The sequence below is a fragment of the Rhinolophus ferrumequinum genome, chromosome 2 (assembly GCF_004115265.2).
Source record: "Rhinolophus ferrumequinum isolate MPI-CBG mRhiFer1 chromosome 2, mRhiFer1_v1.p, whole genome shotgun sequence".
NCBI classification, from domain to species: Eukaryota; Metazoa; Chordata; class Mammalia; order Chiroptera; family Rhinolophidae; genus Rhinolophus; species Rhinolophus ferrumequinum.
Window position 1 is genome coordinate 58,722,453 of NC_046285.1, and position 27,802 is coordinate 58,750,254.

The following is a 27,802-nucleotide window of genomic DNA, read 5'->3' on the forward strand; positions in this document are numbered from 1 at the left end:
TATGACATAATAATGTGAATAACGTAACAAATCATTCAAAATAAGAAAAAGTCTCATTCTGCAAAGCAGAAAAATTTGTGATCACTTAGTAGAAGGCTCTTCCCCTAATAAAATTTGTAGTGGCACAGGAAAAATTACAGTGGGATACAGGAGGCAACAAAAATGTATTCACTTTGAAGTATTTTTAGCCTTCAATCTGGAAGATAATCATTGTACTAATTAGAAGATACCCGGCATTCTTAAAGGAGAAATGTTTATTTCTAATCTTACTTCTTTTCCACTTAAGAAGAGGAGCTTAAATGTTGCTTTTCCACAGGGCTTTTTGTAGAAACTTCCATGGAGAGCTTTTGATCAGTCTCTCAATGTCTCTCATCACTACAGACAGTCCTGCGGAGGGAGAATGAATAGTAGGGTGGCGGTTCTGAACATTCCACCTTCTTCTAATTCTTGAACTTTCTATAACCCAAATTCAAGGACTTCAAATCCTCTTACCATGGCAGGCCTTACTAATTTCTCCTGCTTGATTTCATGTTTGACCTCAGGAAGTGCTGACTTTAAGGAAAAACAGAGATAAGAAAAGGATGTTTACCCAATAGAGGAGGAAACCAAGTTCAGTGATAAACTGACGAAGGGGAGTGGTACCTCTGATTAATCAGGTCAATGACTCTCAAAAACACTTCCCCCCTCTTGCTGAGAAACCATAACTGATTTGAAAATTTATTTAGCTACCAGGTCTGACAACTAAGTTTGCGAACTTGCCACCATGTGCTTGCTTCCATTGGCAGCACTGTACAAACAGCTCGGTAAGGTTTCATAACCTTGGTATATCAGTGTCTCATAACTGTGCTTGTGTTGATATGTGGCGGTGTCTTGCTGAGTGGCATTCATTATTGTTGTTGCGTGTTTTTGTGTGCCGTCGTGAGAATGTCTGAGCTTGAATTAGAGCGACGAACAAACATTAAATTTCTTGTTAAACTTGGCAAGAGTGGAAGTGAAATCAGAGACATGTTAGTTCAAGTTTATGGGGATAATGCCACAAAGAAAACAGCAGTGTACAAATGGATTGAACATTTTTCTGAGGGGAGAGAACGTGTCACCGATGAAGAGAGGTCAGGGCGCCAGTAATGAGCAGAACTGATGAAAACATTGCAAAAATTGGTTGAATTGTGTGTCAAAATCATCGACTGACTGTGTGAAGCATAGCAGACCAAGTAAACATTGATAGAGAATCAGTTAGGAAAATCTTAACTGAAAATCTTGACACGAGAAAAGTGTGTGCAAAAATGGTCCCAAAGGAATTCACTGATGAACAAAAATAAAGGAGGTTCAAAGCCTGCCAAGACCTTTTGGAGAGGCAAGACGATGTTTTGGGCCATGTTATCACTGGTGATGAAACATGGGTGTACCAATACGACCCTGAAACAAAGCGTCAAAGTGCACAATGGAAGTCAGCCAATGTTCCTCTTACCAAATTTATGAGAAAACAGAGAAAGTTGAAACCGATAGTTTGGACAAAAAGCTTAATACCAGCTATATATTTTAACAATTAAATGTTTCTTTCCAGCACAGTACCCAGGAAGTTGCTGTGCTTTGTCCTGAGGAAATATGGATGGAGTATTGAGTTTGCCTGAGAGCTCACAGTGGAGGTGGGAAGTTGGGTTTTGAAGGAATAAGGAATATTAGCAGCAGTAATAAATAACCCCCAATTTTTCATAACACAGTAAATCATAACAAAATAAAGGTTTATTTCTTGTTCATGTCATAGTCTGATGGAATTTGTGAAGCTGTCTAAGGGGGCTCTCCTCCAAAGAGTGGGTCAGGGATGCAAACTCATTTCTCTCCATGATTCTAGCATCATTAACAGCTGGCCTCCACTCTCACTGTGGAAAGATAACAAACACAGTGTGTGGGAAAGCACATCAGACACTTAATTACTTTAGCCTGAAAGTGACACCCATCACTGCTCACATTCCATTGACCAGACCCAGTCACGGGGCCAACCTAACTACAGGGGAGGCTGGGAAATACGGAGGAGCATGCAAACATCAGTGAATATCAGTAGTCTCTGTCATAATTCTTAAGGCAGTAACCAAATCCATTAAAATTACCCTTGAAGAATTACCCTTAAGAATTTTGAGTACACACAAAATAGTTTATTTATACAGTAGATGAAAAATAGCCACCTTTATAATACTGGATAATACATGGCCAGGTGAGAAGCTCATGTCCAAGAAAGATACTGAAGGACAGCAAAGGAAACAACAGATTCACATCTCAGTTCTCATGTTCACGGAGAGAGCTGTAATTCCCTACATGGTTTGAAGACAGCTCTCTCAATAGATGTGTATTTTTATGAGACTGCACTATAATAGGGGAAAAAATGGGGTATAATGGTGGCTTCTTTTTTTCTTTTAATCTGGGAAATCATGGCATATTTTATCTCATATTTGATCGAGTTACTGCTTGAAAATATCTTAAATACTATTATACCTGAGTTCCTTGCTTTTATTACTGAAGACAGGGAGTGTGCTATTTCATGAATTGTGTCACAATTTCCAGTTTTCAGAGAAAACACTCACTCATTGAAAGCAGTTTGGCATGCAGACATTCATAACATTGCATCATACCTCACAGAATCATCTGTCATGAAGTTATTCTCTGAGAGAAAGTTTTCCAGAGTGGGAAAGCTACTCTGGAACTTTTTCTTCATTTGAATACCCAAATTCATGCTTCCTTTTTTGTGGCTGTGATTTTGTCACAAGTAAGGAAGACAGTAGGTCTTTGTCTCTAGGATGCAGATTTAATGTATTCATATTTACTCAAATAAATGGGTCCACTAAGTAAGCAAGACTATGAATCAGATAATATCTTGCTGCCAGTAAGTTCAAAGGAATGTGTGAATCTAAGAAAGAGCTGCTACTTCAACTCTTAACTGAACACTGACTCACCCTCTGCCAGAGCTCTGCCAGTCAACAACTGTGTATGTAGAATATTAAGGAAGTTTTCTACAAGCTCAAATGGTAGAAAAAAGGTAAGCTTTCATATGCCTGGATTTTATAAAGTTTACTCTGTTAATAACATCACTCAGACACATCCATCTGTGTGTGAGGCATTCTCCTCATCTCCATTTTTTTACTGTAATTATTAGTAACACTAAGCCACCTAGCTCAAAGTGGAGATGTCTAAGTTATTTGGGCTCTGACACCGTATTTCAAAATAATCAGGCATTTTGCCCTACCTATATACACATCTGCCAACACGTTTCATTTCTAGGTATAAACATTATCCAGATAAGTCACTGCGACATCCTGCTATGGACTGAGTATTTGTGTTCCCTGCCCCCAAATTCATATATTGAAGACTGAATCCCTAGTGTGATATATTTGGAGGTGGAGCCTTTGGAAGGTAATTAGGTCTTGAGGGTGGTGACCTCATGAATGGGATTAGTGCCCTTACAGTAAGAGACACAAGAGAGATGATCTTTTGCTCTCCACAACGTGAGTCTGCAAACCAGGCAGAAGGCCCTCCCCAGTCCTGACCATGTTAGTGCCCTGATCTGCAACCTCCCAGCCTCTAGAACTGTGAATATCCATTTCTATTGTTTTAGTCACCTGTCTACAGTATTCTGCTACAGCAGCCAAACTGAGAAGCATCTATATATGGAACATTATTCACTTATACAAAAATCACACTTTCTCACTATATTGTATGACACAGGAAAACATTCAAGTTATTTGAAAAAGCAGGGCAAACACTGGATGCTCAGTATGACTCCAATTTTTGAACAAATGTATTGTGCAACCCAAGTTTCCTGTTCCTCATCCCTTTTAAATGGTCTGTTTTCTCTAGAAAAAATACTGGAAAAGCAAATATTGTGTCATAAGTCTCTTCAGATGGCCCTCTTGTGAGTGGAGTGGCTCTGCAGCTTCTCCCAGCTTTGCCACAGGCCACATCTGCACTATCAAACACTTCTGAACCTAAACCCCACAATTTAATGTTTCCTCTCCACGAACACTCCAGGTTGATATACTCTGATACTATAATGAAGGATACATGTCTTTATACATTTGTCCAAACTCATAGAATGTATAACACCAAGAGTGAATCCTAAAGTTAGCTGTGAACTTTGGATGATTATTACGTGTCGATTTAGGTTCATCAGTTGTAACAAACACACCGCTCTGATGGCGGATGTTGACAAGAGGAGGTCATGCATGTGGGGGCAACGGGTACATGGGAAATCTTTGTACCTGACTCTTCACTTTTCTATGAACATAAAACTGCTCTAAAAATAATCTATTTTATTAAACAAGCAATAGAAAAAAAAGAATATGTACAAATAGCCATTATGTACATTTAAAAAAAGTTCAACCTTATTAGTCATCAGGAAAATGTAAATCAAAACCAAGATGAAATCTCACTTTATACACACTAAAACAGCTAAAAGTAAAATGTCTGAAAATAATAGGTGTTGGCAAGGATGCGAACACATGAAACTCTCATATGCTGCTAGTGGAAACATGAAATAGTACAACTACTTCGGAAAAGAATCCAACAGCTTCTTAAAAAGTTAAATTTTTCTTTACTATTTGTCCCATAAATTCTACTTCCAGGTATTTACTCAAGAAAATCAGCAGCATATGTCGACAAAAAGAGGTGTACCCAAATACTGGAAAAGTCCCAATGTCCATCAGCAAATAGCTGAATAAACAAATTGTGTTATATCCATATAATGGAATCATACTAAGCAATGAAAAGAAAACTGCTGACGTATGAAGCAACGTGAATGACTGAGGGTATAAGATTGTCCGGAGTCATTGCCCCCAGCACTGCTTACTTACCTAAGAAGCCCTCAGCTATTATTCCTGTGAGAATAGTTACATTTAGAAGGGTTATTTGGAAAGCTTTATGAGTGGAATGGTCACCAAATCCCCATCTGAACCCCTAACGCTGCTTTACTTTTGTTTGTTTGTTTGCATTTGAGGGATGAGTCAGCATTTTAACTCAAAACTTGATTTTCTATATTATAACTCAAAACTTAATATTTTTCTGCAACAATATGATCTTAACCTCAAAATAGCTATTCACTTCATTGCTAGGTTTGAAACTTCCAATCTTTCTGACTGTGTATCCCTTTTAGTTCTAAGAATTACTGCTTATTTGGTTAGTTCTTTAATTCATTTGTTTAATTTCTTGAGCTTAGATGCAGGAAATGCCACACTCTTGCCAGCCAAATCTGAATCATACTGGGTTTTCTTTCCTTTGTTGAGGACAGGAGGGGGTTGGGAATAGGTAGGTGGTAATAGTTTGCTCTTAAAAATCAAGTTTGTTTATTTGGTTTATATAAATGATACTTGTTTGTTATAGAAAATTGTTGTATTTTTCTCTGATCATCCTTCTTTCCTCACATTTTGGAAGCATCTTTCCTACAGATTTCTCATCAAAAGTGATCCAGGTGGGACTAAGTCCATGCACACAATTACCCCCGCTCCCCCACTCCACAGAGGTGAGTATGTGCCCATTAGATAAAGGTGGCCGTGTGACCTAAACAAGGTTAATCATAGACTGCGGAGGGGGGAGGTTGATATATACATATTAGAAGAGTGAAAATTTCTTTGGGACAGCTCAGAGATAATGAGCTATATGAATGACAGAAGTAGAAACCTTTTTCAGCCATCTCTCTGGTCTCATGTAAAAAGCCATCTCTAGCAAGGAAAAATTTTGTCGACAAAGTACAAGTAGCAAAGATAAGATCAAATGAGAGGACAACTAGATTCATGACCATGTCAGTGGAAGCCCTGGATTTAGACTGAAGTAAGCTCCATTGTTGTAATTTTTGGTTACTTGACCAATAAATTCCTGTTTTTGTTCATACCGGTTGGAGCTGGATTTCTGTTACCTGCATCTGAAAGTCTTGACAATAAAATAGAAAAGTATAAACAAGAAAAACAAATACTGTTATTTCTACCACCAAAAGACAACTATTTTTTTTAGTATTTTTGTGGGCTTCCAATCGTTTTCTATGCATGCCTACAACCATTTAACACAATTCTGTACGATTTTTGGTTTTTTTGCTTAACATAATTAGATAAGAATTTCTTGCGTAATTAAAAATTATTTTAATTTATTTTTTGCGTAATTAAAAATACCATTCTTCATGGATGTAAAATATCTTGGTATGCAACCATACTATAATTTTAATTCTCTCTCCATTATTGAATTTGTTTCCTATTTTCCTCCATTATGAATGATACTGCAACAAATATTTTTTCACCCAGAGATTTTTTTTTCCACATTTAGAGTTATTTCCTTCATATATAATCTCAGGAAATTAATTACTGGGCAAAATGTGTGAACATTTTAAGCCCATGAAAAAAATGTGATATTTATTTCCAAAGAATTGTAATAATTAATAACCTCAGCAACAGTCTCTAACGATGCCAAATTCATGAGCCCACGTCCATATTAAATATTACCACTTAAAACAATCTTTTGTTACTTGTATAGTTGAAAAGATATGGCATAGTTTTGTTGTTTTAACTTGTATTTATTAGAGAGAAAATGTATTTGCATAAATTTATAATTCATTTATATTTTCCTTCTTGTGGTTTGTCTTTTCATGTTCTTGTCCATGTGGTTATTGGGGCCATTGTATTTTTCTTATCAATTTGTTTGTCCTCTTTATATAGCATGGGTGTTAATATGTCATATTCATTACAGATAACATCAGGTTTACCAATTGCTTTGTGATTGTGCCCACTTTTTTAAAGCACTGAAGTTTAAAGTTTTATGTATTACATGTATTTATCTTTTCCTGTATTGTTTCTCCTCTCATTTTAAACTCAGAAGTTCTCTCCTATTTTGAGACTTGGTAGTCACTTTTATGTGCTTTTAGAGTTTTTTAAGTAGTTTTATTTTCTAATTTTAGCTAATTTAACTATCTGACCTATTTGTAATCTTTTTCAAGTGTATATGCATAAAGGACCAAGAATGTTCCTTTGTTCTAAATAACTGAAATGTATAAAGCTTCTTTTATCACATATTGAACTTTCACGTCTTAGGGTCAAACTGGGCAATCTTATCTTCCATTAATCTGTCTATTCTTATGCCAGAAATACTCTGTTTTAATTGTTCTCTATTGTAATATGTTTCAACACCTACTAAGGCTAGCTACTAATCCCACCTGTAAATTATTTGTAAAGTTTCATTCTCATATTTTCTCACGTGTTTGGTCTTTCAGATGAGTATCACAAAAGAGAAAAACAAAAAAACACCTCTGAAAATTCACCAGCAGCAAAATAAGAAAAGGGGTGTAACTGCAAGTCATAAACTTCGAAATGTGGCTGTTTAGGAGAGAAACAAGAGATTCTGATAGAGCAAGGCACAGCTTCTAAGCTATAGCCTTCTAACTACCATGACTGAGGAAAGAAGGGGGCTGGAAAAATTCCTGAGAGTTCTCACCAGTACTCCCCAACCTGGGGAAACAGACTCAAGAGGTAAGTAAGCAGCTCAAGGAAATGACAATCAGAGTACAAGTCCCAACTTCAAGATCTCAGTAGACACAAGAAAAGCCCCAGGGAACTACCGCATTTCCCTGAAAATAAGACCGGGTCTTATATTAATTTTTGCTCCAAAATATGCATTAGGGCCTATGTTCAGGGGATATCATCCTGAAAAATCATGCTAGGGCTTATTTTCTGGTTAGGCCTTATTTTCGGGAAACACGGTGTCATGTGGGGTCTCTGGTCCTGCTCCTCACATAGGAATGCAGGACATGGTGAGGCCAAAAAGAAACACCCACGGAGCCATAGATACAGGAGTCAGACCACTATAGTCTCGCTGGCCGCTGGGTTGGAGACACAGGAAGAAGGAGCCACACGATCTGCAACCCACCGTCCACTTGTCTCTGCCAACCAACCTCACTTGCTTAGCTGCAATCCGCCTCTCTGCAATCCGTAATCCACACTCCGCCACACCACACCACACCACCACATCACACCACTACACCACACCACTACACCACCATCTTCTTGCTAGCCCCCATTTTCTGCTAGCGTAGCCACAGCAGTTATATTAGTGGCCAATGGCTCATTGGTTACAGCTGACGGCCAACTAGCCACAGCTGATGGCCATCCAATCACAGTTGATGGCCATTTACTACCTGAGCCAGCACCTTTCCACATGAGGCCGAGAGCCTGGAAACTGCAGTCCTGGCTCTCTCCCCACACATGGTATCAGGAATCCAGAGGTATTCCACCAAGAGAGTAGGATGCATGGCCAACAGGATGGATTAATTCCTGGTACAAGATATTTAACATTATTTCAGAAGAGAGAGTAAAACCCAGGCTACTCAACAAAGGCTGCACACAGCCCCAGCAGAGGTCTGCTCCTACCCTTTCTGCTCTCAGTCTCAGAAGGGTGCATAGGAAGTGAAATTTTAGCTCAACCCTGCAGCATGGAGGTGAGACATGCAATTATCAGTGATGGAAGTCACGGAAAAATTTACCTTCACTATCTCAGAGAGAACTGAAAGTCTAGAAAGAGCTTCCCACATTCAACACAAGCAAGCTGGAATCAGGTATACTACAGAAAAACAAAAAGAAACAAACAAAGTGCCAAAGAGGAGCCAAGAACCCAACCTGAGAGAAAAACATATAAACCAAGCAAAACAAAACCAAACAAAATCTTCCCATGAGTGCCTATTCTATGGAAGACTGTAATAAGAACATGAATAAAATAAGAGGGAATTCAAGGATAAGAGGAAGAAACAGAACTTCTAAAACATTGAGTAAGAATGGTGAAAGCAGGTCATTCTTGTTTTGTACTCAATTTTAATGGGAACATGTTTCATATTTCACTATTTAGTATAACACTGGACATTTGTTTAGAATTTGTTAGTCTTTATCATGTTAAGTAAATAGCATTCTATTTCTAATTCACAAAATATTTTAATAACAAATGGTTAAACATTGACTCAACCTATTTCAGCTGGCATAAACAAGCTATTTTGCAAGGTCTTCTTTTCTTTCTTATATCATACTTACAAAGAACCTCAGTGCAGTCCCCAGAACTTGGGCACATGAATGACGAGTGAGACATTTCATCATATTTCCTTCTAATAACCAGACTTTCCAGTCATATAGCAAATTGAATGACTCATTTTACAAAGAAGAGTTGTTCCATTAATAGTATTTGCATGATTACTGACAGTAGAGCTGCAGGTTGTGTAAATACTCTATCCCACAAATGTCTTAAAAGTAGGAAGAAGAAAAGACTGACCCTAACCTGTCTGCAGCCCTAACTCTGACCACAAACTGAACTGCACCTTAACTTTAATACTGACCTGGGAATTCCGCTTAACCTGATCTTGTGGTACACACATAACTAATAGAGTGAAGAGGTCTCCACATTTTTATTGCTTCACTTACTTTGGGGTAATGTATTTTTTTTCCTATAGTAAATTTTTGTTAAAATCATGTTTCCTTGCTGAGTGAAAACTAAAAGATCAAAGCAAAAATCTAGTTATTTCCAAATATTCCTAAAAACCTGGATATTTCCAAACATTCCTAAGTAAAACACTATATGAATAAAATTTCTGAAGCTGAAAGTAAATTTCTTCTTTAATCCCTGTGGGTACAGTCATGCCAACTACTTTAATCTCTGCACAGCATGTGATGTATTCTTCTCAATCCCTCGGGACACAGGAAATATCAGAAGCTGGAATTAAAATCAAGACCTCACTTGGTCAAGGAGATTTTGGTATCCTCTACATTCTCTCGTCAGCAATAATCGTTCTCAAGATTGGACTTATTTTCTTTGATTTCCATCAACTTTAGAGTACACTATATGCCTTCTTGGAGCATATAGTCCCTCAGTCCCTTCTCTTTGTCTTTCTTCAGGAGTGTCATAGGACATGAGATGTCCAGTACCATCCAAGATGGAGTAAGACAACTATAGTCTACCTTTACAGTTATTACAACCAAAAACTGGATAAAATGAAAAAAATAAAAAAGTACATGAAAAGTCTGAAAAGTAAACAATAGTAGGCAGATTGAGGACTATAATCAAAACTTGAATAACAACTCATAGCCTGAGTGAGTTTTATGAAGTCGTTTTCTTTTCTGTCTCATGGATCTGATCTGGGGGCAGGTCAAATCCTGGAATTGTGCATCCATCTCTCTATGTAAAAGGGGTTGTGCTGATCAAAGAATGTGAGATATCCTTGTTATTTTATTTTTCTTACTTTCTCTTGCTGCTTTGTCCCCAAAGGCAGCCCTAGTCACACAGAACAGCACAACAGTGCAGAAAACTAAAACTTGGAGAGAAGCCTAGCTTCTTGGTCATAAGAACCAGGAAATGAAGAGTCCCTGGGGGGGTGGAGAATATCAGGAAATGCCAGAGAGGAAAGAACTGGAAAAGGACATCTTTTAATTCTGAAGGGGACCCTACATAAAACCCCTACGTCACCCCCCAGTTGTACACATGCAGAGCAGACTCAAAGAAGCATAACAAAGGCTTCAAGAACTGAACAACCAAAGTCCCCGACTAAACTCTGAGTGGTATATGTGACAGATAGACCCAGAAAGCATAGCAAAGTCTTGATAACTGAATTGATATTGGAATTACCCACTGAAGATGAGACACAACTTGTACTCTGAACTAAGCCAATTAATTACTGCTAACACAAACAAAAAACAAAACAAAACAAAAAAGCCCAACATTCTCTAGAGGATTTTAACAGAACCCAGAATCTCATAACATAATATTCAAAATATTCTGGATACAATTCAAAATTACTTAATGCACAAGAACAAGGAAATTCTGACCAATACACAGGAGGAGATAATCAACAGATGTCAATCCCAACATTAATCCAATTGGACTTATCAAACACAGACTTTAAAACATCTATTATAACCATGAGGTAAAGATGAACATTCTTGAAATAAATGGAAGAATAAAAGTTCTCAGTAAAGAAAGATAATTTTTTAAAAGAAAGAGCTAAATGGAAAATCTTAAACTGAAAAATATCTGAAATTCACAACACACCTGAGGAGCTTGACAGTAGAATGGAGATAACTGAGGAAAGAAAACTTCAAGATAGATCAACAGAAATGATGCAAAAAGAACAGAAAGAAAAAGACTGAAATAAATGAACACAGCTTTAGGTGCCTATTAATCTAATGGCCATATCAGTGGAATCTCAGAAAAAGAAAAGAACGAAATTGATGCAGAAAATACATTTAACCTGAAATCTATGTAACTTTACTAACAATTGTCGCCCCAATAAACTTTAATTTAAAGAAAAAAATTATATATATATAAAGAAATAATGGCAGAAAACTTTCCAAATTTGGTGGAAGACATGTATTTATAGATTCAGGAAATTCAATGAATCCCAATCAGGGTAAGCTCAAAGGAAACTATACCCAGACACATCATAATAAAACTGTTGAAAACCAAAGGTAAAGAAAACATCTTGAAAGCAGTCAGAAGAAAAAATAAATTATACATAAGTGAAACTATGACTGCAGACTTTTTATCGAAAACCATGGATCCCAGAAGACAGTGAGACAACATCTTTAAAGTGTTAGAAAATAAACAAACAAACAAATAGGGAAATAAATAAGTAAGTAAAGAAAGAAAGAAAGAACTGAAAGAACTGTCAACTCAGAGCTGACAAAAATATCTAGCAAAAATATCCTTCAGGAATATAGGCAAAATAAAGACATTCTCAGGTGAAAGGAAACTAAGAGAATTTATCACCAGCAGACTTGTTTTAAAAGAAATGCTAAAGAAAGTTCTTTAGGATGAGGGGAAATTACACCAGAGGGAAATGCAGAACTTTAGGAATGAAGAAAGAACAAAAGAAATGATGAATATCTGGATAAACAGAGTATTTTGTGTTCTTAAATTCTTTAAAATATGTATGAGTGTTGGAAGCAAAAATTATAACATTGTAATGCTTCGATGTATCTAGATGTAATATATATGACAACTACAACATAAAACAGTAGGGTAAAGAACCTATGTGTTTATAAGGCTTCCATATTTTACTTGAAGTGGCAAAATATTAGTTCTATGTAGACTATGAAAAGTTAGGTATATACATTACAATCCTTAGAGCAATTACTCAAAAAAAATTACTACAAAGACATACAGCCCAAAAGCCAACAAATAAATTTAGATAAAATACTGTGAAATATTCAAATAACCCAAAAGAAGCCAGGAAAGAAAATGAAATAGAAGGAGCAAATAGTAAATAAATAAAACAATAGCTATAAATCCAAACATAACAACAAATATATTAAATATAAATAGTCTAAACACAAATTAAAAGACAGAGATTTTCAGATTGGATGAAAAACAAGACTCAGTCACATGCAGTCTATAAGAAAACCTATTTCAAATATAATAATATAGATAGATTTAAAGTAACATGATGGAAAAAGACATCCCATGCAAACAATAATCCAAAGAGGCCTAGAGTGCCTATATCAACTTCAGACAAAGTAGACTTCAGAATAGGGAAAATTACCAGAGATAAAGATAGACATTATAAATAACGAAAGGGTAAATTCACCAAAAAGACATAATACTAAATGTGTATGTACCTAACAAGACAGTTCCAAAATATATGAAGCAAAAGCTGACAGAACTGAAGAGAAATAAACAAATTCACAATTACACTTGAACGTCATGGGACCATTAATTCTAAAATCTTGGCCACAGTTCCCCTCAAAGGGTGTTATGAAAATTGGCCCTCTCTGTTACCACAAAGAAATGATCCTGCTCCAGAGGGTTTAGAGTAAGTGTGACATCATGTCCGGTGCTGTGAGGATCCCACCCTAGCCACATAAGGGACTGTGAAGAGGGCCAGACATTAGCTACCACTGGATGAAACTTTAGAGAAAATCAATAGTAATTTTCCATCAATATCTCTCTGAGAAACCTGAGAAAACTCACACAAAACATTAACAGTTTGTTGTATAGTAATTTTCCATCAATATCTCTCTGAGAAACCTGAGAAAACTCACACAAAACATTAACAGTTTGTTGTGAACAAGTGTTGTTTTTTGGATTCATCATCTGTTCTCCCATTTCTGGTAACGGTATCCAGATTTTGCTTTAGGGAAAATACCCATTCCCCAGCTTAAGCCATGATCAACTTAAGTCAATAAGTACAGTCCATCCTCCTGACACCAGTGACCGATCAGAGATGGGTATACAAACCAGCCAGAGCCACCGAGATGCAAGGACACACTTGCTAGGACTTCCGGGAGAGAGAACTTCCTATTTCCTCTTCAGGAACCACTAGAAAAGAGGATGTCCCTTTGGCCAGATGATGTGGTGGGAGAGTATGATGGCTGGCAAGCTAGTCTTTTTGATATCATGAGGGAGAGACTAGAGTTGTACAGTGTAGAGCCTGAGGGTGAAGCCTACACTGCTGTAGTTAGTGCGGAAGGATAGACAGAAAAGGTCTTTAATGATATCATTTGAGCTTCTGGTTGACAGAACAGCTCTGGTATTTTCCATTATGCAAAAGAAATTTTGTTGGGTTGTTTTTTTGTTTTTTTTCTTAAGTTAATTTGAGTTGAATTTTCTGTCATTCACAGAGTCCTGATTAACACAAGCTTTACTCCTTCGTTCCTCTCTCAGCCCCATGTCTTTCTCCAAAAATGAAAACAAAAGTCATGTGATGCAAGTGATTCTACTTTTAATGCTGGACAGTATCTTTACTGGTAGAAAATAATGATACGAAAGCATTTTAAAAGACAAAGCTTTATATGTAGAAATAATCACTTAACGAATAGTAATGCACATATAAAAGGTAATCATTCAGGATTTAATTACTGTAGGCAAAAAAAATAGGTTTTCCATTTCTATATTTTACAGAATGCTATTAACTCTGCTTTTACTAAAAACTTTGAAGAGTATTGCTCAAGCTATTGTCTCCTGAGAGAATGTTTACCACTATCAACCATTCATAATTCCTTTTTTTTCTTTTTGAGGACTATATGACAATTAAAAGTTGTGTATATTTAAGGTGTACAATTTGATGATTTGATATACGTATACATTGTGAAATAATCATCGTAATCAAGCTAATTATCAGATCTATCACTTCAGACAGTTATCATTTTCTTTTTTCCTTTTCTTTTGTTTTCTTTCTCTTTCCTTGGTAATTCTTAAAGAACAAGAATAGATTCAGAAGGCTCAGGTCTTCCCAGACCCTGTTGGCACTCAAGGAAAGAATGGTTTCCAAATTCCTTCATGGGCTTTGCATTGCAGGCTCAAGCTACCCCCTTGAGGGAAAATTCTTTAAGTGTTCTGGAAAGCACAATCTTCCCTAACCTCAATGGAAATGATTCAAACCATCCAGTGGAACAAGGATTAGGTGCTTAAAATCAGGGAGTTTCTACAATGAAAATATTTTTGTAGGTAAGAGTTATGTATATAAAGAGACTGAACAGTTATGTGAAGAGAGTTAATTCTGGGTAGACATGAGATTCAAGAGATTGGTCTTCAAGAGGCTTTGATCAAGGACAAGCAAAGGGACTCAGAAGTGAAGTAAATGTGGTTCTTCAGGGAAGTTGTCCTCGGCCTGGTGGCAGGATGTCTCCCATATCCAGGACTGTCATCAAGGATGACACGTGAAGAAGCACAGGGGCACAGTGTACGAGGAAGGTTTGCAGGAAAGAGATATCACATCAGGGAAGCTTCCTGGTTAGGTGGCTTTCAGGAACAGGGAATGTCTCAGCACATGGAGATGTAGGTGGCTTTCTGGTCTGGAGACAAGAGCATGAGGAAAGACACAGAGAAAAGACAGTATGGAGTAATGCAGGGGCCACTGAGTAGTCCAGCTGGAATGGGACCTGGTCAGAACTACCTGTCCTGAGGGAGCTCTTCCAGGGGATGCTTAATTCATGATGAAGACCAATTCAGAGGCCCTCAGGTGAAATGGATGAGAGACCCACTACCAACATCCCAAAGAGGCCATATACTCCTGAAAACGACACAGTATAATAGAGAAGGTCCATGGCCCTGGTGTGATTTCCAGCTCCGCCACTTACTACCTGTGTGACCTTAGGCTTTCCTTTAACTCTCTCAGCCTCAGGACCCCGAGTGAAAAAAGGAGAATGATATCTTTTCTGTGTACCTCACAGAATTGGCATGAACATGAGGAGAAACAGTGGGCACAGAATAGCACTGCCAAATACTTTGTTGTAGTCGGTTATCTTGTCATATGTGAAGCATATCCAGTAAATGCTTTATCCTTTTATTACCACTATATACCAGGTCCTTGAGGCCAGGGAACATGTCTTCTTTAGAACTGGGAATCTAGTATATAATTTTTTTAAAAAAAGGTGCTTGATAAATGAATGAATGAGTAAATGAATGAATAATGTTCAGAGCCCTCCAACTAGATAATAACATCAACCTCCTAACTACACTGTGTACTGTTCTTTGACTTGGCTTGTTTGGCCCGGTAGGGGCTCTGAGTTAGTGGTGATCAGTTGATATCATGGTAGAGAAGGAAGCCTGTGAAGGTGGAGTCATTGACATTATCTGCATAGAGCCCATTATGCTCCCCATCCCCATACACTTGGAGCCAGACTTGGTCGCCCGTCCCCAGATGGAGGAGCACAGAGCCGGAGGCTTGGTCCAAGTCCTTGTCCTGATATTGGTCAAAGGTGAAGAGCACAGCCTTGTCCTTCTTGTAGAGGCTGAGCTTCACGTCCTTCAAGTAGACTGTAATGTGGTAGGAGAAGTAGTATAGCCCAGGAATGTTGCAATGGAATTTGCCCGTGGTGGTATCATAGTGGTTTTGTTGATTGTAGAAGATTTTGGTAAAGCGAATGGGAACATTAGGGACAGTGACTTGGGTCTCCAATCCCACACTGAATGCTGAGCGGTATACATAGGCACTTTCTCCGGGTTCTCCTTTCCTGCCTTGGACTCCTGGAAAGCCTCGGGGACCTTCAACCCCAGTCACTCCAGTTTCACCAGTGTCACCCTTAGGACCAGCAAGACCTAAGGAATGAAAAGACATCAATGACCACAAGAAACAGAACTCCTGCAGTATGAAATACTGTCCCTATAGCCCCTACCCAAAACCTGCTTGACTTACAGAGCAAAGAACCAATAGGAGCTCCCAAAGGGGAGAGTTAGACCTCCTCCTTCCACATCCCCCTAGCAGGCTCCCATAAATTCTCTCCAACCTTGTCTCCTATCACTCTCCATCACCTCCTCTCCACCTGCTTTTTTTTTTTTCTTTTTTTTTTTTTTTATGGTGTATCAACCTTTATTGAAAGATTTCAGGTCAATAACCACCTGCCAACTCTTTATGTGCTGGCTCAACCAACCATCCTTTTGCTCTTCTATCCCCTTTGTCTTGGATGCCCTCCCTCCTTTATTCTGTGCACTCATCCTTCAAGGACTAGCTCAAGTTCTTCCTCCTCCTTAAAGCCTTTATTGTTAACCCAAGTCTTCTTCCCTGAGGGCATTTTGTCTCTGCCCCATACTTTGAGCATTTGTCCACATTCAATTTGGCATACTGGTAGTAGACTTCCTTGTAATAATCTCTCACAGAGTCTTGTGCATTAGACTTACCTTCTTAACTAGACCAAGAATTCTCCAGGAGCAGGACTGTGACCTGCAGGTGGTATACATTAAGTGTGGTTGAATGCCACTGAATGGAATGGGAATTAAATGGACAAGAATGGAAATAGGAACGTTAACAGATTGGGAATAGGGATGGATGAGGGTGGGGATGAGAAAGGAAATGGGGAAGGAGATATGGATAGAGTAGAATCAAGGGTACTTGATTTCACAGGTACCACCTATTTTCACCATTCACAGGCCAACTCCAAATCCACTTTAAGTTGCTTATGGGTCACATCAGAAAGCTTTTCTTCTTCCCTGTGTCTAGGCCTTAGTCAATAACAATGCCCTTGTATAGTTCTAGAAGTGCTCCTTTACCCAGAAATCTGATCGAGGAGACCAAAAACTTCTTCTTACCTGCATCTCCTTTCTCTCCCTTCGCACCAGGGGCGCCATCTCTGCCATCGCGGCCCGGGATCCCATTGTGGCCAGGATACCCTGGGATGCCCGCCATCAAACCATTGCAGACCCCCTTGGGCAGGGGAAGCAGGACTGCAGGTTTTTCAGTCGTGGTATCCTGGGCGTGACTGGGCAGGACTAGTAGCAGCAGAACAGCTAGTGGCAACAGCATCCTGAGCCCTGGAATCCCAATCTGCATTGTCAGCCATGAGAGAACAGAACCCACATAGCACACCCATTCGGGATCTAAGCAACACTGGCCATCTCAGCAGAGTCCACTTCTGAGACCTGCTCTCCCAATACGCACCTCTTCCAGGAAGACTTTTCTGACTATTATAAGCCACCTTGATCTTTTTCTTCCCTGAAATTTGCAGTAAGTATTTAGCATCACTCCTTGTGTGTAGTCTCCTTTTCTCAACAGGATTGTGAGTTCAGTGATGGCAGGACAGCACTCCTCCAATTTCCTCATATCTGAGCAGAGGACCAGGCACGGGGAAAGCTCCAAGAGGCAACGTATCAAGAGTCTTTCCCTTGAGTTTTCTAAGCATATTGACTCAGATCATTCCATTCAGCTCTAACCGACTTCTCTCTCTTGGCTCCTTCCTTTTCCTTCTTCATTTCCCTTTCCCTCATTTTCTATGTCTGTTCCTCTTCCTTTCTCTCCCATTCTCTTTCTTCCGCTCCCTTCCTCCTGGGTCACATTAAATCATTTGGTATCTTATGTACATGCACACACACATGCACGCACATAAATATACACACGTATGCCCGTGCACAACACACACACACACACACACACACACACACACACACACACACAGCATTGCCTTGGATTAGTCAGATCATCAGAAATACACTGTCCTATGAGAATATCCACTGGCTATTTGCCTGGGCCACCCTTAGCTGCACCTCCTCATATGCCTGATCCCTACACAGCTTTCAGGACATAGTTGAGATGTCATCTCTCAGGAGACCCTCCTGATTCTCCCTCCCCCAACTGGGTTGATTGTTCCTCTGCTCTGCTCCCTCTCTAGCATTGCACTTCTTGCACTGTACTGTAATCCCTGATTTGCTCACCCATTTCCCCCATTAAACTACAAGCACTGGGCAGGGAGCAGGGAGAGGTAGTAAAGCCTAACATATTCCCATCACAGAGTAGAGCCCAAATAAATATTTTTAAAATGAAAAAAAATTAAAAAGGAAGAGCATAAAAGCCAGAGAGAGGATGGAAGGAGGAATAAAGGGAAGGAGAAAAGAAGAAGAAGGAAAAAAAGGAGGGTGGAGTGTATTTGAAATATGTATTATGGAAACCCTAGCAAAAAGCCCAAGTGGTACACGTAGCCAAGGGACTGTCTCAGAATCAGCCCTCCATAGCCCCTTCCCAGAAGATGGTCCTTTACACATTGGAACTCTAGACCCCTCCTAGCTTCTGCCTCTGATAGTAGTAGGGTGATCTTAGCCCCCACATCTGATTGCCAGAGTCTTAGTGTCCCCCTCCCTCTCTCATCAGGAAGTTGAAAGCACCAGGGAGAGAGAAATGGGTCCTAGGCATCACTAAGACCCTCTGTGGAGTTTGAGAGGTGGTTAATCCCAAGAACTTGACTCTAAACAAAACACAATCCATGTGCATTTTCTTTTCCCCTAATAAAAACTCATTATTTCTTATCAGTTGGCTTGTTTCTTAAAGATTACACAGTCTCCAGAATCGGGTTTGGCTTCAGGAGACAGCTCCTCTGTGAGGGATACAGGAAGAACTCTGAGTGACACAACCAACTCATCTTTCACATATATATGTGTGTGTGTGTGTATGTGTGTGTATATATATATATATATATATATATATGTATATATATATATATATATTTGTATATATAGTCATCTTTTACATATACACTCACACACATGTATATGTTCATTAAAGCTAGTAATATAAACACTTTGGAAACTACAGAAAACAAAATAATCCTCCATCCCAAGAATTTCTGTTTATTTTGAAACATAGTGGAAAACATACTTTATGTAGAAATTTTATTCCCCCATTTTTGCCTTATCATTTTCTAGTTTTTATAGCCATCATTTTAAATGTGTGTGTGCTAGTCCATCAAATGGATACAACCAAAATATACTTAGCTATTTCCATTTTGTTGAACTTTTAGCTCATTTCCATTTTAAATTTTGTTTTAAATCTATAACAATATCCTTAGGCATGTAGCTTATTCCCAAATTATTGCTCTGTTATGACATATTCTCAGAAGTAAAATTTCTGGATCAAAAAGTACAAACATTTTTAAAGCTCTTAATGCACATTCTCAAATTGCAGTTTATTACACTGTTATCAGGTAATATTGTTATACTGTCACTCTAGTATTATCATTGAAAACAGGTTTTTTGTTGTTAGTTTAGTGAATAAAAGAAATAGTGCCTTCCTACCTAGAACTTTAGTGAGTTGTACATTTTATTAAAAGCCTATTTTCTGATTTAATTTCTTATCCCAATTTCCTCATTCATGATACTGTGTTAGTGTTTTTTCTCAATTAATTTACTAGGGACACAATGTATTTTTTTAAATTAATTTGTGTGAGCTCTTTATGCCAAAACTTTGTCATATGTGCTATCACTATTTTCTCTAGTGTGCAGATCATTCTTTTGTTTTGTTTATACTGATTTTTAAGTGACAGAAGTTTAATTTTTATATAGTCAACTCTGTTGATATTTTTCTTTGTTTCTAAGTGTTCAATAGTCCTTATTCGTGCCAGGGTTTGGTAAATGTTCATTTTATTTTCTTCTATTGTTTGATAAATTTTAAAATTCACTATTTAATCCATCTCTGATATTTTGTTTTGGTGTAAGCTGTGATCTACAATACTCAAATAATTTCTCCCTATTTGAAGACTAGTTGTTTAAAGACATTTTTAATTGAATTAATATTTCCCTCTCTAGTGATCTGATGCATCATTTATCAAACGTTAAGTTCTAATATGATCTTATAAAGAGAATTGAGAATGAGACCGGAGAATGGAGAAGAAAGACAGACAGGCAACACAGCAACTGAGACAGGTGCTGACAAGACATGGATGCTGCCCCCTGGTGGTCAAGTCTCTAGTCATGGCTCACTCTTACTATCTGCATGTACCTTTGTCGCCCTCTACTGGATTTGGAGGGCTCAGGAAGGTGTTCTCAACAGCTGCTGGAAATAAAATGAGACAGTTTAGGCTTAGCTTGTCCCAAGATAAGAAGAAAGAGCAGAGTTAATAAGAAGACAAGGAAGAGAGACCAGCCAAGCCCCTTTTGTATTTAGGAAGAATACTTCTTCTGAGACTTTTAAGACTTCATATGTCTTTAAATTTTCCCACTGTTTGTCACCTCCATTCTTTATTCCTTCTGGGGTTAGCAATAAAACTCCTGAGAAGAACTCTGAGAGACTCTGTACTTGTTTTCTCCAGAAATGAGGAGGGCAGAATCTTTGAGGCTGTGCTCTTGTCCATAGGGAGAATCCAGAACGTGAGAACTGGTGGACGCAGCTTCAAAGGGCCCCAGAGATAAAGGGTGATGGGGGCTTCCTCCAAACTGTTGAAAGGAGTACATTCTCCCAGCCCACGGAAAGGCATTCTGTCCTCAACATTTCAGTGTTATGGACAGATTTTTCCACTAACAGGAACAATTGGGTTCCATGATGGTAGCATGGGGAAGAGGTACTGAAAGGAGAAGTGGAGGGAAGATGGATACAGGATCCCAGGAAGTTTCTGATGCTATTGATTTTGATTGAAAAAGAAGGTTGTCTTCTAACCTAGTTCTCGGTAGAAAAATCAGCATTGGATAACAATTGAAAGTCAGTGCAGAGCTGCCTAATTTTCAAAAACACTATTCTAAAATTATGTGTACTCTTTGTTTAGATACAGCAATTGTTACACTTTGATTCTGAAAGAATTCTATTTCCATTGGGGGAATAGAAACTGTAATCTAAGACTGAAATCTAAGATTCAAATGTGTATAGAAAGAAAACTTTTACATGGATCTTGAAGCTAAGTCCCAAGTGCCACTTATAATTCTTTGTCATTGCAGAATGTCATTTGTAAAGTTCTTGCCTCACTTAGTATCTCATTTAATTCTCACAACCATCTTGAGAGACAGTATATGGTAGAATAGGGAGCACATCCTCTATGATTTCAGTACTTGGGTGAAAATAATTTTATCCTTACCTGTAACATGTTTCAGTAATATGCTTTTTGGAAGATTAAGTGATATATTCCATATAAAGTACTCAGAACAGTGTCTGGCACATGTCAGAGCTCAATAAATCTTAGCTATAACTATATCCATTTTAAAGATGAGGAAAGTGGGCTTCGAGGAGGTTAAATAACTTGTCCAGAAGCCCAGAACTACATGTACTGGAGCTGGAAATCAAACTCAGGTCTGCCAACAGCCAATAATGGACTCGTTGGCATAGTACAGAGGAGGAAAACAGCATCAGGGTCACGCATCTGCCTTTTATTATTTCACCCCATAGGACGGGGATATAACAGACAGCAGAGTGAATAAACCTCCACATCGTGATGCAAGTGACCTGGTTTCTATTCTTTGCTTCACTATTAACTCATTGGGTGACTTCCCTTCCCCCACTCCACCTCTTGGACTTCATGCTCTTTGCCTGCAAATGTGATCACTAATGATATTAATCCTTACCTAATCTATTTCACATTATTATTGTAAGAACCAATTGACTAAAAGTATGAAAAAGTATTTTATAAGTTTATAAGGTGATCCACACATATAAGCGAAGAGAAAGGAAACAAACAAACATTTATTGATCACCTCTTTAATCTCATTTCAGGCCCACAACTACAGGAGGTAGGTCTCAATTCCCATGAGAGAAATCTGAGGACCAGAGAGATTTGGTAACTTCTGCCCATGGATAACAGGCAAAAGAAGACAGAGGTGCACTTTGAAATTCAAAGACTGAATTATTTGTACTGCACTGGCTTTCATGGCACACCGTACATAAGCATGGATCTGTTCACTTTTAAAAATTATACAAGGGAATGTTCATGATATTCTCTGCATCCTGAAGGGCTGTAGCCTGGTGTCTCATTTTCATACATTAAAATGTATGAGAAATTCCACTTTGACCTGTTGGAATTTCAGTAACAACAGCAGAATCTTGTGAAATGCAAAAATGGGGTCTCCTTTGGGACTGGCAGGGGACACAGCAGTATGGGGGAAAGAGGTCACCAAACCCAGTGCCAACTCTTCCAGCAGGAAAGGGCATTAAAGCACAGTTCACAAAGTCCCTGAGAGACAAAAGGGACCCCAGGAAATCTTCTCACCCCTGCCCTGCTTTTACAAATGGGAGGCTAAGTAGAAAGAAAGGGGTGCATTTATTAGATCCTCCTAGAAGCCAGGAGGTTTTACACATTATTTATTTTATTATTTATTTTAATCTTTACAAGAACTCCAGGAAGCAAGGAAAATAGCCCCAACTTTGGAGCTGGGAACCTGAGAGCTTAAGGAGATGATCCCTGTGAGATTCCCAAGCTGACTTCCAAACCAGTGAGCTTTCCATCACACTATACTGCCTCTAAAAAGGCTTCTCAGATTTAGTTTCTTACTCTGCTAAATGAGGTCATTATGGTGAGGGACGTGAGAACACTTGAAATTGGCAGGAGTACTTTGGAGTATAAATTGCATAAGGCATTTTCAAACCTTATTTCATTTAATCCTCCCCACAGCTCTGCTTTTGATTCCACTATACAGAAGAATCTGAGACTCAGAGAGACCAAGATGCTGGCTTAAAATCATGCAACTCTTCAGTTGTATTGTATGAACTTGTCATGTTTAAAGGTCAAAAATGGTAGAATACTGGCAATTTCACATGGTGTAACCTAATGATAAATGAAAGAACCAGGAATTAACTCAGCTCCCAGGAGGATTACCTGAAAGCTTTTACTCAGCCCTGGGAGAACTCTCAGCATCCCAATGCCCAAATCTCTCTCTCTCTCTCTCTCTCTCTCTCTCTCTCTCTCTCTCTCTCTCTCTCTCTCTCTCACACACACACACACACACACACAGACACACACACACTCACACACACACACACACACACACACACACACACACATTCTCAAGGAACTGGTAAAGCAGAGCATCCTCCATCACATTTTTAGGAATCAGTCTCTCTCTACATGAAGTAATCCCTCCTGACTGAAAGCTTCTAGTCGCCAAAGCTTCTACATCTTGACCTCTGCCAAGTGTCTGGGGCTGCTGGTCTCCTGGCTTCACAAGGAGTAGGTGAAAAGTTTGTCCCCATAGCCATCTTAGAAAGGATAACAACCAAGTCCCGTGTCTGTCTTTATAATTCCTGAAGAATTAAGGGAGGGCAGAAACGACTGCCAAGTCAACTGCAGGGCTCCCTTCCCATTGCTCTGCTTCAAGAACAAAGCTGACACTCTCATGTTCCTTTGGGAATATTCTACCAGCATAAAGGGTTCCCCTGCTCCCCAACCTTGTCAGGAGGAGCTGGCTTTACCTCTAATAAAGGAGTCACCAAGAGTGAGGTGGCTGTCCTCCTTGCAAGGCTTGATCTGAAAACCAGAGCCTCGGCAGAGGGGGGACCCACATCCCCCGATACAAAAGGCCTGGCCTGATCTCCGAAATGCCTCCCACTCTGACCTCTGCGTCTATAGCTGAAACCACCAGGATGCCCAAACACTGTGCTCACTGGGCAAGCGGAATCCGGTTTGACAAAGGCCGCATAGATCCAGTTGTTTCTGTCAGAAAATGTCTTCTAAAAATAAGATTGTTCGTAAGCTCCCAGCATACGCCAGGCCCTTTTCTCACTTTGTCTCGTCTGACCCTCTCAAACAGCCTGTGACGTAGCCCCACATCTGTGTAGATACCCCCGTACCTACAGATTCCCCCAAGTCTGTAGACAACAACCATGTCTTTCTTACTCCTTTTGGTATCTCGTGAACCCAATCCAATGTCTGGCCCATAGAATCTGCTCAATAATATCTGCTGAGTGGAATCACATGATAGGGCTGGATTCCAAACTCAGTCTTCGGTCCGAACTCAGGCTTTTCCCCAGCTGCCTCGTCCTGTGCTTCTTTCTTTGAGCAACAATTGATCCCCTTCTCCTCTTCCTTAATTGCATTTTGTCGCTGGGCCATCCCTTGCACCTCACTGATCCTAACTTTTTCTCTGGGTAAGCATCTTGCCCTCAAGTGAACTGGGCAAAATTCAGGATGGTCCCAGGCATTTTGACCAGAGGAAGAGTTTCTTTTTTCTTGGAGTTGTGAGAGAATCGAGGAAGCTCTGGTCAAAGTTTTGCCTGTATCTATCCACACCCTTCTATAACAGGAAAATGTGGCACAAAACAGCCAGAGGCCCCACTGAGGGCAGCCACCCCGACCCCCAGTCTGGAACTTTAATCAAATGCTCTTACCCTCAAGTGTGGAGTCAGACCCATAGACTGCAGTCAGCATGAAAGTGAGGAGATGGTCCAGCCACAAAAGCCTGGTAGTCATGGGGGCAGGCTGTCCCCACCTTATAGTTGTCCCTTCTCATTGGCCAACCCAGTGAGGGCCAGAGACCACTGGGCCGGCACCTTGCCCCTGGCAGCTACACTAGGTCTCTACCCCAGGGAACTTGGTGCAACCCAGCTTGAGCTTGGGAGGCCAAGTGGAGCTTCAGTCAAACACTCATGTTCCCAGGCCTTGGACCTTATTTTTGCTTCCCGCAACAGCAGCAGAAGATGGGGCAAGGGGCAAGACCAGAATCAGGAAAACAAGCTATTTCTGCATTTGATGGAGGAACTTCCTCATGTAAAATAAATTGCCTGGTGGTCCGGGAGAACTCCCTCTCCCCAGAAATTTTCCGTAACAAGTTAGAGACACAAATCACCACCATCATACTCCTGCTCGTTGTGCAGGATAAAGTGTGGGACTGCATGGTTCAGTCATTAGCACTTCAGAAGAGGAAGCAACCAGAGCGGGCTGCAATAGAGTAAGAAATACAACACATCCTGCATGCTGCAGCCTGGACCCCACATTTGGGGAAGACTGTGCGTCTTAATCCTGAGAGCTGAGGTGAGAGGAAGTTTCTAGGGTGGTGTGGGGGAGGGCAACATTAAGACCTTTAGAAGCTCCAAATTCCCAAAGATTATGGAATCCCCCACCCCTATGTAATTCAAATTCAATACAAGAGAAAACTTCCATAAAATGTGATATCAGAAAACCATCTTTCAATATTCTGTTTCCAAAATTCCAAATAAGTTTTGAAAGCTAACTTTTGATGTGTGTGTGAGTTCTCCTTTTGCCAGCTCCTTAAGCATGTGCCTAATCCACATACTGGGGAACCCAGCTCTGAGCTGGAGCCGCCTGGAGGACCAGAGGTGGCCACCCAGGTTGGGAATCCTAGAAGGTTTAGGCTTGAAATGACAACATTCATCATCTTGGACTCTTTCTTGGCAAACCCATATTCTGTTTTGGAAAGGCAGAATTAAAGCCGGTTCTTGAAAGCCACAAATTCTGATGCATAATATCATAATCCCAGCAAGGGCTTAAGGTCCCAGTAATAACTTCTACAAGACATTCAGAAACAGGATGGTCTCAGGCAGAGGCTGAGCAAGTGTCTACCTGCCCCTGAATACCACCTCCACTGGCCACATGGAGCCGAAAAGTCCATCAGCAAAGTGAAATAAAAGCATGACTCAAGGACTAAACTAGTAAGTCCTCACTTAACATCGTCAGCGGGGTCTGCAACTTTAAGTGAAGTGACGTCAAACTTCAAAAACCAATTTTACCATAGTTTAACTGATTTAAACAAGAGTTAAATTCCTATAGCCTCTCATCAACATTATAACAAACGTAGAACAAACTGATGTTATTCTAGAACCTGCTGTATGCCAATATTTCTAGAGAAATCAGTCACATTTAAGATTGGAGTCCTCAGGCCCACTGGCTTAGATAAGGGGCCTGTGAAAATTTCTATACAGTGTACCAGGTGGGTTGGACCAAGTTGAAAACAAAGAGAAACTGCAGCAAGTCTCTTACATCACTGTTTCATTTCTATTGTGGCATTTTCTTATTTAATTTTTGGTCTGTGTTACTATCTGTCTCTCCTTACTAGAATGTAAACTTTATGAGAGCTGTGCTTTGCCTATTCAATGTTATGTTCCCTAGACCCCGGAATAAGGTCTGGTACAAGGTAGGCAACAATAAATATTGAATCAATGAATAAGGGAGTGATCATATTTAATCTTCCCTTGGAGATCACTATGATTGTCTCCCATTTTACAAATAAAGTATGTGGTGCTCATTGGGTTAAGTGACTTGTCCAAGGCACAGATCCAAGATCTGAACCCAGATCTGTCCGACTACAAAACCCATATTCTTCCTAATACCTCATGTCCGTCACCCCGTCTGCTGGACTCTGAGACCCTAAGATTCATGCATGCATTTCAGGGTAGCTTTATGCCAACCTTAAAAGAAATGCAGCTGGTTATTGCAGGCTTTAACTATTGCACAAGGTGGAATAACTTTAGCCCTAAAATCACACCGAGACTATGATGGGTCTGGCTGTCAGCCAGACATTGTGAAAGCCTACAAGTCAGGCCTCAGGGAGATCTGCCTTCCCCACAAAGGCCATCATATGAAGAGAGGCACTTCTGTGGCATTGTGGTTTAGAGACTGAACCACTGAAAAAAATTCAGCCAAAAATGCCTTGAGGCTGGTCTTTTTCCCAGGACAGGACTGTTACTACCAAGAATGAAATAATAAAAAAATGGGATCATTTCCTCCAAGGTATCATGGCTACAGTTCCATCCCCTTCAGCATGTGAATTGGGATATTGAAACAGCAGGCCACATGCCTAAGTTTCCCATAAGTAAGGTTAAATATTGTCATAGATTTTTCCTTCTTGTGATTGAAAAAAGATAATCTTAATAAGCATAATCAGTGTTTTGAAAAATAATACGGAAGACTGGAGCAAGACGGCAGAGTAGGCATGCCCTGTAACCTTCCACCCCATCCCCAAATCCCTAATAGCAGGAAAGGAAAAAATTCCTTTATCTCTTCCAAAGAATGGGCTACAATTGCACTTCATCCAAGGCAACCTTAGATACTAATGTAACTATTTGGTTTGTAACTCGCACTTTAGACTGACAGTAGCCCACTTCTACGGGCAAGAAGGCCAGTTCAGATAAGCAACCCTAGATTCATATCTACGAGAGCCTGTGTCCTTGGACAACTCCCAATACCAAAATCCTGTATTAGTCAAGGAGTCCGCCACAGTAATTTTGGAAAAGCTGGAGAAGCATAGGGAGGGAGATGGTGTTGCCCAGAGACCAGGAAGCAGCTACTGCCCCGGAGCGGTCGCCCATAAGCCTACACTCACTGGCTGGACTGCTAGAGCTTCCACCACTGCACTGAACAGTAGCCAGGACCACTGACACTGCCGAGGACACCACCTGAAACACACGGCTTCTCCCCTCGTCCCCCCTTCAATATTGCACAATTCTCTCCCATTTGCATAATCTCACTGACACTCATCTGGCAAGGGAGTCTAGGATATGACATTTCAGGCCCCCAGCTTTTGGAATACAAAGGGGATTATAGAAAAGTGGATATAGGGCTAAGTACCAACAGACATGATCTGACGTAGGCCACAACTTCAACCAATGGAAGAATTTACACCCAAGGAAACAAAACTAGTAGCAAAAAGGAAGGGGGCATAACTTAAGAAT

General features: G+C 39.7%; 1 protein-coding gene across 3 annotated transcripts; it reads right to left on the reverse strand.

The window, feature by feature from the left end:
- Positions 1–15,266: 15,266 nt before the first annotated feature.
- ADIPOQ (adiponectin, C1Q and collagen domain containing) lies at positions 15,267–24,633 on the reverse strand. 3 transcript variants are annotated; one of them, XM_033087579.1, is made up of 3 exons: positions 24,503–24,633; positions 17,023–17,244; positions 15,267–16,035 (listed from the first exon to the last, which is right to left on the reverse strand). In XM_033087579.1, the coding sequence occupies exons 1-3, from the start codon at positions 24,582–24,584 to the stop codon at positions 15,515–15,517; spliced, it is 825 nt and encodes a 274-aa protein (XP_032943470.1). In that variant the 5' UTR covers positions 24,585–24,633; the 3' UTR covers positions 15,267–15,514. The 3 variants fall into 3 exon arrangements, with proteins under 3 accessions (XP_032943470.1, XP_032943475.1, XP_032943463.1); XM_033087584.1 differs by having other exon boundaries at positions 17,023–17,257; positions 24,503–24,629; XM_033087572.1 differs by lacking the exon at positions 24,503–24,633 and adding an exon at positions 20,198–20,220.
- Between the last annotated feature and the right edge of the window lie 3,169 nt (positions 24,634–27,802).

Bases quoted from the DNA above. Each gene is read 5' to 3' on its own strand.
- ADIPOQ (XM_033087579.1), bottom strand. From the start codon at position 24,584: ATGACTACCAGGCTTTTGTGGCTGGACCATCTCCTCACTTTCATGCTG. The intron at 17,245-24,502 runs GTAAGAGCATTT...TTGGGATTCCAG, and splicing joins GTCTGACTCCACACTTGAGG to GGCTCAGGATGCTGTTGCCA. The intron at 16,036-17,022 runs GTAAGAAGAAGT...TTCATTCCTTAG, and splicing joins GGGAGAGAAAGGAGATGCAG to GTCTTGCTGGTCCTAAGGGT.